Source organism: Solanum pennellii, chromosome 12 (assembly GCF_001406875.1).
Source record: "Solanum pennellii chromosome 12, SPENNV200".
NCBI classification, from domain to species: domain Eukaryota; kingdom Viridiplantae; phylum Streptophyta; class Magnoliopsida; order Solanales; family Solanaceae; genus Solanum; species Solanum pennellii.
The window spans coordinates 82773029-82782602 of NC_028648.1; the positions used below are offsets into that span (position 1 = coordinate 82773029).

Sequence of the window (9574 nt, forward strand, 5' to 3'; positions counted from 1 at the left end):
GAGTTTAGGTTATATATTTACGAGTTAATAGTCGAAACACACCTATTTGCAGAGCCCCAAAAACCAACAGCCCCAAACACACCTGCTGTCACTTTGCAGCCCCAAATACCAACAGCCCTTCCTCTTCACGGCATACTTCCCACAAAAATACTTGCTGTGCTGAGTTCTGAGTGCTGATTGGTCAGCCCTTCTTGGTCATCTTAGCCCCATAAGGAAGCAAAGAGGGTTGAAGAAGACTACCAAGCAGCGGCAACAAACCCTGTCTTTCAAGAATAAGGGATTACTTATATTGTTGGAATTTCATCCCCTAATAGGTAAAAATCGAATCTTTGTACACTTCATTGCGTTTCTTTGAGCTTGTGAATTTGCTTTAGCATTTAAATTTAGCATCTTTTGGTTGATTTCTTACTGTATTTGAAAAAAAAAACTCATTCTTTATCCACTTTATATGAGTTTAGAGTTAATACTGATAATGGAGCTCCCCACCCAAAAATTCCTCCTTCCTAATTTGTGGTGTTCGGGTGAGGCCTAGTGGTTAATGAAGAAAATTGAGCACACGGGGTCTCGGGTTCTAATTTGAGCATAGACAAACACTACGTGATTGTTTTCATGTGCTCTACCTTGGTGGATAGAGTTAACTTGTACCTGGTATTTGTTGCTACTGGGAGGTGGTAGGTATCCCGTAGAATTAGTCAAGGTGTGCGGAAGTGGGTTCGGACACCATGGTTATTGAAAAGAAATTGTTTTCGGTGTACAGCTTCTGGAGAAGATTTATCTTATCTTGCTTTTTAGGCATTTCAAGGTTCAGTCTTTTCCATTAGGAGTAGTACTTCTCACTAGTCTTGGATCAAAACTGACCCACTTTTGCTAACATATAGGATTATTAAGGTTCAGGAGTATATAAAACTTTCCGAGTTTTTCTCCTGGAGCCTAAGTGTGTTCTAGAAAAGGGTATAAATTAGTTATTAACTCATTATCGTTATACTAAGCACAACGCTGGTAGTTATCTTTCACTGCTGGTAGATATTTTGGGGAGAGTATATTTTTTAATTCGTCAAATGAAATGAGCTTAAATGAAAGTGGGGCTTCATATAGGGGACCCCAACTTGTTTGGGACTGAGGAATAGAGTAGCATTAGTTGTAGTTGTAGTGGTTGATTTGTATGCATGTCTAATGATTTATGGAAATAAAAATACTTTGCTTCGACTTCGGATTTTGGGTAAAATGCTAATCCATCTATGCTCCGACGCAGCTTATTTATTGTTTTGCTCAGGAATGACATTAAAGGGCAGTTTAGTTCAAAAGATAGGTAATGCAATTATGGAAGTCGCAAGGAACAAAGGCTCAACATGGTGGTACACACCTCACATGGCTGCAGCATCTCGTGCCATAACCGAACGGATCCCATTGGTTGATATTCTCCTTGAAGTCAGAGATGCTCGGGTATGTATAAACCCTATCCTTCATGAATCTTTTCCTTTAAATTGTTGCCGCTACATGTTTGATTAAACGTCAGATCAAGCTTGCTAGTATTACTCCGTAAAACACTTTGTTTGGTGATGTGGTCTTTGAATAATATATTATGTTTGTGAATAAGCTATTTATTCTTTTAGACATGTGTCCTCTTGTCAACAAGTGTTGACTTCGCATGAATCCATCCTGCATGATCTGTTCATATCAATTATGAAAAATTGGGAAGTTCGGCTTTGTGTGGTGCGGTTTGTGGGTTGGAGTTCAGCATATCAAGAAGTATGCACCAGTTCTGTGATAGACCATTACTATTGGCCTCTTTTGGTAGATAACCAGCTATTCATTATCATCCAGGGCCTTTTTCTATGTTGATTTGAAGTATCAAAACAAATACACAAGTGTATATAGAATGAGCATAAAGAAATTAAAAAAAAAAAGAGGAAAAGTAACATCATTGCTAGATATATTGATATAATTGTCAAGTTCCTAAAGGTTGACCGAGTAGTTCAGGCTATTAGTAGAAACCTGAAGGCTCAAGGCTTGAATCTCAGCTACAACACTCGTGGTGAGCCCATCTTCTCCATCCTTGATGGATTGGTGCTCGACACCTGTGCTTGTGGATTGTAGCTGACTGCTTGGTGTATTTAGTAGAAGATTATGCAAGTTGGCTCAAACACCACCACCAATTCACCACAAGAATAACAACCCAGTGTAATCTCACAAGTGGGGTCTGGAGAGGCTGGTGTATAGTGTACGCAAACCTTACCCCTACCTTGTGAAGGCCTCAAACACCACCATCATGTATGAAATTGAAAACTTGGCAAAATTGTCAATGGCATTCATGGTGAGTATTTCGTTATGGACTCAGTGATAATTCGATATATGTTCAATCATGTTCCAGTTCCTTTGTTTACGAGGATATGCTTGTATATCTATCCTCTAATTTTTTATTCTTATATTTCCGCTTTGGCTTTTCTCAGATTCCTTTATCATCAGCATGTGAGCTAATTAAGCATCATTTGCCTTCCTCAAGGCGCATTATAATTCTGAACAAGACAGATTTAGCAAATCACATTCAATTAAAGGTGATATGTTGCTCTTCACTTTTTTAGTGAGCTGGCTGCTGCTTCTCTTGACAATTATTCATCTAGCTGATTCCTCGATACCCCCTTCTCTAGCCACACCTTAATATGATAATGAGCAGCATACATGATATCTTTTTGTTGTTAGGCATTACTTCCAGTCCCAAATTATTGCAGATTTTGTCATATATCCTTTTTGCTTGCATCTGTTTACATGTACAGATATTTAAATTTGTTTCCTGCAGGAATGGCTGAAATACTTTGAGGAACAAAAGTCTCTTGTTTTTGGAGTCAATTCCCATAATAAGGATAACATCAAAGAGGTAATCATCTGAAAGTTTTCTGCAGTTGATCATGTTATAATTTGCAAATTGTTCTAATGTAGCAACACTTGTTGGTTTGATGTCATGTTCGTAAATTGTTGTTCTCAACATATATAACACATAGATCAAAAGGTACATACAGGGAGACTTAAGCCTGCATAGAGTTGAACTTAAATGTTAACATATGAGGTCAATGCTCTAACAGTATGCCAAGTTTTAGTATAAGGAAGTACTATGAAAAAGGTGTAGGTCTTGATGTTCATCACTAGTTAATTCGAAGACCTTTTATTTCACATGTGATGCTCATTTGCATCAGATATAAATCTTGACATGTTGCAGACTTGCAGTTACTGAACTTTCTGCGAGCCAGAGTTCGAGAATTATCAAAGGTTGGTCATGGGGATCAGACAATCACATTAATGCTTGTTGGCATTCCTAATGTTGGGAAGTCTGCCCTTGCCAACTCATTGCATCAAATTGGAAGGATCAGTGCAGCAGGTACATCAACTTTTAGTACAAATTATTAGTTGTTAAGTTCTTGAAGCTGTTTTCTCATGTTTTAAAAAGACTCTCTCTATAGTATAGAACTTATCTAACTCAAACATCCTGAAACATTCTTTGTTTTATAGAGAAAGGAAGACTAAAGCATGCCATAGTGAGTCCTCATCCAGGAGAGACAAAAAATATTAGTGGATTGAAGGTATTTCTTTCTTATATGTAGAAACACAGTTTTTTTTTCTTTCAACCAGGCAAGTTGTGAACTAGAAGGTTTGGATTTTACGCGTAGTAGCTGGGCTTGTTTTTCAGCTTACAGAGTTATAGCTTTCCTGTTTTCTATTTGATTTTTGTTTTTGCATAGTCATATCTTGATGAAACAACTTTTACAAAATCAGATCGCTAGCCATCCTAGTATTTATGTGTTAGACACCCCTGGTGTTTTCCCGGCTGAGATTCTCGATGCAGAGGTGTGCTCCAATCTAGCTTTAACAGGTACAATTTCCAAAACATTATCTGCCGACAACATTTTGGATTTTCATCAGAACATAGTCACAAATTGCAATTCTCTCACAGCTCCTGCTCCTCTTGTTAACTGATGGAAAAAAAGAAGGAATGATAGACAAAACACTGTACACAGAGAGAAAGTACCATGACAAGTGAGGAAGTGGAAAATGCGGAAGTGAGCTACCAACTGATAGATATTCTATGTTCCTTTATTCTTAATGCAGGTGCTATCAGAGATTGCTTGGTCGGGGAAGTGGATCTTGCGGAATATTTTCTATCCATCTTTAACGTGAGTAATGAATATAAGAAATGGGCCAACTTGTCATTATCAGGAACTGATGATTGTTCTGAGTTAGAGAGAAGACAGAAGAGACAATATATAACAGATCACACACAGGTAAGCAGTTTGACAGGAAATGTATAACGTCTTTCTTTCCTCTTCGCTATATGCAAATCATAAGCTCCATTGCGTACTAAGTACCAACTGTATGTCAAGCTCGAGTTAAATTTGCTCATGTCCTGCATTTCGAATGATAAGCTCAACAAACATTGTTATTACGCCTTTACAATAGACTTTTGTTTCCCCGAAACCAGTTGAATTATTTGTTAGGCAAAACCAGTCAGTTTAAAATAACATGTTCATTGTGGTTCCCTGCCTTATATATATCCGGAAAAAGGTATGATTTCCGAAATCCCCACGTTAACAATAGTGTTCGGAGTGGGTATGCATTTTATCTTTTGTCAATAGCCTTCAATTTTATGTTTACAATCTCTAGCAGATCTAGCAGAAAGAAAGACAATAGTCCTTTGACAAATGAGACTACTTCAGGGCTTTGTTTCTCAGACTCTTCAAAAATATCTACGTATCTGATCCTCCAAAAGCTATGATATTTTGGAGGATCCGACAACATCTTTTGAGGGTCCGAGCAACATATCTTCAGGAATGATCTAGTTTTTAACAATGTGCCTATGTACATAGCAACATATGGTTACAAAATTTGATAATTTGAATGTTGAATAAGTGGGACCTCGGTAGATCCTGTAATCGTCAAATTCACGTCAATCAACAACTATTAAGCAATGGAACATGAAATTGTCAAGTTTTAGCTTTGACTTTTATCAACTCCTTGTTAGATATGACATCTCTGATTATTCATACAGGACTTCATTGTGAACAAAGTTCGAAGAACACTTTTTGAAGTAGTTTCGTCTTTCAATGGCAATCTACACGATGAGGAAATTATGTCACGGCTCATCAAATCAGAATTTGCTGTTCTTCGCGATGCTTTTAATTTACCTCCTGATTCGGATGATTATGTTCGTAAAGTGGCTGCTAAGTTGCTTAATCTGTATCGTACTGGAAGGCTTGGTCATTATACTCTAGACCTTGCTCCAAATAATAACTAAGGAGAAGTCTTATACGCGAGTCATGACAGTCTTGGTTGAGGTGTCTAAATGAAAGACGTGACAACTTTAGGGGACTGTCTATGTATTCGACTACTTTGGTTTGAGAATTGTAATGGATGGGTAACCTGATAAGATAATATACAAGTCAGCTATGGAAATGGCTTCTGTTGTGGATACTCCGATTGTGTTGCTATAGGGGACTCCCTTCACTGTAATATCAAAGGCGCAAATGCAGCTGGAATTGCATCAGCGTTTATTACAGGCTGAATACATGCTGCTGAACTTGGACTTGGCAATTTCGGGTAAGTCAGGGATGATGGTACTGCTGTACATACTCTTGCCTTGAAAAACAATGCATATCCTACATATGTAGTCCCTCCATTTACATGGTGAAGAATGCAGTATTCACTTTGTACCTCTTTTGATTTTGGTGTTAACCATTGTGCTTTATCTTGAACCATTTTATCTTGGTGGAATACAAGGATTGTTATGATCAAGTTTTAAATTAGTTGTTGTTATTATAGGTAATGTGACTTGTATGAAAAATGGCACTAATTTTTAACTGGTATTGTTGCAAGTCTTGTGTTAAATATACAAGCGGGAGAAGGGGCAGTTATAGCAGTCTTTGATACCATACTCTTTCATCACCCAAAACTTAAAAAATGTCCTGTGTATAAGACTCGTGATGAGAATAAGCACAAAGCATTCCTCCCAACATTGAGCGGAATAGTCAAGGTAGTCAAAGCTAACTCAAATACCGCGGTACATGGGGAAAAGTACACAAACAAGCAGAAAATACACAGAGATTCAACAGGTCTTAGCCATTCTTTTTAATAACCATGATGTTCGAGTTAGCTCCTCAACACGTGTGTGTAGCACGTGTAATCCGAGTCATGTACTATACACGTGTGTTGCATGTGTATTCCGAGTCATGTACTATGTAATCTTGTATAATGATTATTACAATAAAATTGAGTAAATACTATAATTTTGAATCTAATATAACTCTTATAGCTACTCTCAACAATTTCATCTTCTGTAGTGCTTTTGACAACCTTGCTGATTCTTTTGCCTTCTCATAAGGATTCTGTATTCTAGTTCTTCAGCAATCCTACAAAGCCAATCGGGATTTCGAGCTGAAACCATTAAATATGCTATGGAGAATCCAATTATAAGTCCACACACATATCCCATAAGAACTACTTTCCAGTTGAGTTCACTCAGAAATGTAGAATCGCTTTCTTGTTCCAACTCTGTCATGTTGTTTGTTTCGGGCAACCTGCTGCAACCACCCGAAACAGGAACTCCATGTAACCCATCATTACCTTCATACGAGTTATTCTCGAATGTAGCAAATTGACGTCCTGTTGGGATACATCCTTGGAGGTGATTGTGAGAGAGATTCAAGAATTCAAGAAATGTAAGTGATGTAAGTTGTTTAGGTATCTCTCCTTCGAGATGATTAGCTGATAGGTCTAATGATTCAACTGAAGATAAATTTCCAAGTGATGGCGGTATATAACCTTGCAATCCATTATGAGATAAATTCAACTGGCGAAGTGCAATGAGATCTCCCACAATACTTGGAATGCGTCCTTCAAATCTGTTATTTGAAAAGTCAATAGTGACGTACAAAGACAAGATTGAATCAACTTCAAGCTCCAGTCCCTTTGTTACGACAGCTACTGAGTCTTGGTAATAACCGCCTTCTTTATTATTTGAATCCTCCACAGTTTGATCAACTCTCTTCATGGCTTCGAAATTTTGAAAAAGATTTGCAGGTAACTCTGCAGTAAATGCATTGCTAGCGAGGTCTATGATCCGAAGCTTAGGAAACAAGTTCTTCATGAACCTTGAAGTTCTGATGGGTCCATGCAATTTATTGGATCTCAAACTTAACACTTGTAGCTCCGGCAGAGTCCCCAACCACATCGGGAATGTGTCATTGAGGAGATTAGCTCCTAAATCAAGAACTTCCAATCGTTGGCAATTTACTAAGGATCGTGGAATTTTCCCCTCTAGCTTATTGCCATGCAAATTGAAGCTTCTAAGTGCTCTTCCAATGCTAAAATTGCTTTGAAAAGTACCAGAAAGATTGTTGTGATCACTCATGTTGCCAAAACATTGCGGAATTGCTCCCTTCAGATTGTTTCTACCCAAATTTAGAACTTGTAGTGATGTTAGATTGCAAATAGACAAAGGAAGTTCTCCACTGAGATTATTATGTGACATCATCACAAGCTGGAGAGTAGTGATATTACCTAAGCATTGCAGAATTTTTCCTTTCAAGTTGTTTCTCGACAAATACAGGATTGTCATTGATGTTAAATTGCAAATAGATGGAGGAATTTTCTCAATCAGATTGTTGTCATTGAGAAGCAGAACTTGCAAATTTTTCAAGTTGCCAAGGGAAGTAGGAATAGAACCAATAAGAAAGTTATTCCTCAAATCTAGACGAGTAAGAGACCTTAGGTAGCCTATTTCTTCAGGAATGGATCCAGAAAGATGATTAACATGAAGAAACAAAAAAGACAAGTTTGTCAAGTTTCCCAAGGAAGAAGGTATAGAACCAGTAAGAGAGTTAATACCCAAAGATAGCTTAGTAAGAGACCTTAGGTACCCTATTGTTTCTGGAATAGGACCAGTTAAATGATTGTCAAATAAGCGGATGATCTGAAGCTTGGCTAGTGAGCCAATTTGTGGTGGGATTGAGCCTGAAATGTGATTGATATGCAAGTCAAGATAGACAAGATTAGTTAGATAACCAATCTCAGGTGGGATGGTTCCAAATAAACTGTTCCTGCTAATATTAAGATACTCAAGAAAAGGGAGGGATGAAAACGGAAAAGCACTGAGTGTACCAATGATTCTAGCATTTGTAATATTCAACGTGTTTACCCTACCATTAATGCATATAACTCCATACCAGTCACTGCATGCATCAGAACTCGGTGTCCATGATGCCAATAAGGAATTATTTTGGTTCTTGAAAGTCGCTTTCCATTTAAAGAGGGCAGTTGTTTCCTCAGTGGAAGCAAAAGTAACTGTAAAGAGATATAAAAGAGTGAAAAACTGAAGTAGAGAGGATATTTTGCTGGGAACCATCATCTTATTTTGCGTTTCAATGAACTAATTGTAGAGAATTCGTAGGATTTTATATAGTGCATAATATTAAAGATCAAAGCGACACATGTTTGACTGCCACCAAATGTTGCCAATTCGGCTTCTGTCTCTCTTATTCACACTTATTTGTCTGTTCATATTTATCAGAGGAAGTGTTCTCATTCTCAATGCAAATTTTGGTTGTTCTGTTCTTGTCTTTTTGCTTTTTATTTTTATGCACGCGTTACATATGTAATTTAGCCAAGGACTTAACCAAGTGGCCAAATAGTTTTGTTGTGTTATCAGCCATGATGCAGACATCTTTGGTTCTCAATCTCATATCTGAATTAGTGGACCAATCCAACAATTATGTAACAGAACAATAATTCTAGACTACATTATTATCTGTAATATACTTTGTACTAGATCGAGATGAGTTTGGGTAAAGCTATATGACTACTGAGATTTTATATAGCTATTGTCACTCAATTATTGATAATTATCTTAGAAAGTCACCTTATTTGTTATGTAACAGAAAAGCCATGCGTCTTGCAAATGAAAGCTAAAACTCATTCAATTTGAAGTGATGGTACTTTGTAGGATCCGTTTGGATGGGCTTAATAAAAGCAGCTTTAAAAAAGTACTTTTGAAAGTGCTGAAACTAATTTTTAAAATAAGCAGTTATGCGTTTGGATAAAAGTGCTGAAGTTAAAAAAAAAGTTGTTGATGTGTTTGGCAAATTAGTGCTGATAAACAGCTTTTTAAATCAAAATGTCTGAAATACCCTTAAAAGCTGTTAACATAATAAAAGTTAATTAATTTATATTTTACAGCCATAAATAATTATATTTTGCTATCATTCACAGATTTCTTTCTCATCACAAATTATTTATAAGAGGAATATAAACTTATTATAGATTTTAAAGATATATAATTTGAATAGATTAAAGAACGATTTAAGATTTTATTTTAGTTTCATTCATAGGTAATAATAATTGTCTATCATTCACATATTTCTTTATTATCACAAATTATTTATAAGAGGAATATATATTTTTATTCAAGTTATATGTGCAACTTATTTTACATTTTAATAATTTATAATTTGAATAGATCACTTGAAAGGTTTAAGATTTATTTTATTTTCATTCATTAGTAATAGTAATTGTCTATCATCCACACGTGAAA

General features: G+C 36.5%; 2 protein-coding genes across 5 annotated transcripts; one reads left to right on the forward strand and one right to left on the reverse strand.

Annotated features, from left to right (window-relative positions):
• Nucleotides 1-181: 181 nt before the first annotated feature.
• LOC107007332 (DAR GTPase 2, mitochondrial) lies at nt 182-5792 on the forward strand. 4 transcript variants are annotated; one of them, XM_015205910.2, is made up of 9 exons: nt 182-314; nt 1253-1443; nt 2451-2555; nt 2798-2875; nt 3223-3373; nt 3505-3575; nt 3769-3865; nt 4102-4274; nt 5039-5792. In XM_015205910.2, exons 2-9 carry the CDS (start codon nt 1276-1278, stop codon nt 5282-5284), a joined length of 1089 nt encoding a protein of 362 aa, XP_015061396.1. In that variant the 5' UTR covers nt 182-314; nt 1253-1275; the 3' UTR covers nt 5285-5792. The 4 variants fall into 4 exon arrangements, with proteins under 4 accessions (XP_015061396.1, XP_015061397.1, XP_015061398.1 ...); XM_015205911.2 differs by having other exon boundaries at nt 185-314; nt 1274-1443; XM_015205913.2 differs by lacking the exon at nt 182-314 and adding an exon at nt 1614-2314 and having other exon boundaries at nt 1329-1443.
• Nucleotides 5793-6020: 228 nt separating this feature from the next.
• On the reverse strand, nt 6021-8494 carry LOC107007331 (receptor-like protein 9DC3). The gene has a single exon (XM_015205909.2). It carries the CDS (start codon nt 8390-8392, stop codon nt 6314-6316), a length of 2079 nt encoding a protein of 692 aa, XP_015061395.1. The 5' UTR covers nt 8393-8494; the 3' UTR covers nt 6021-6313.
• Between the last annotated feature and the right edge of the window lie 1080 nt (nt 8495-9574).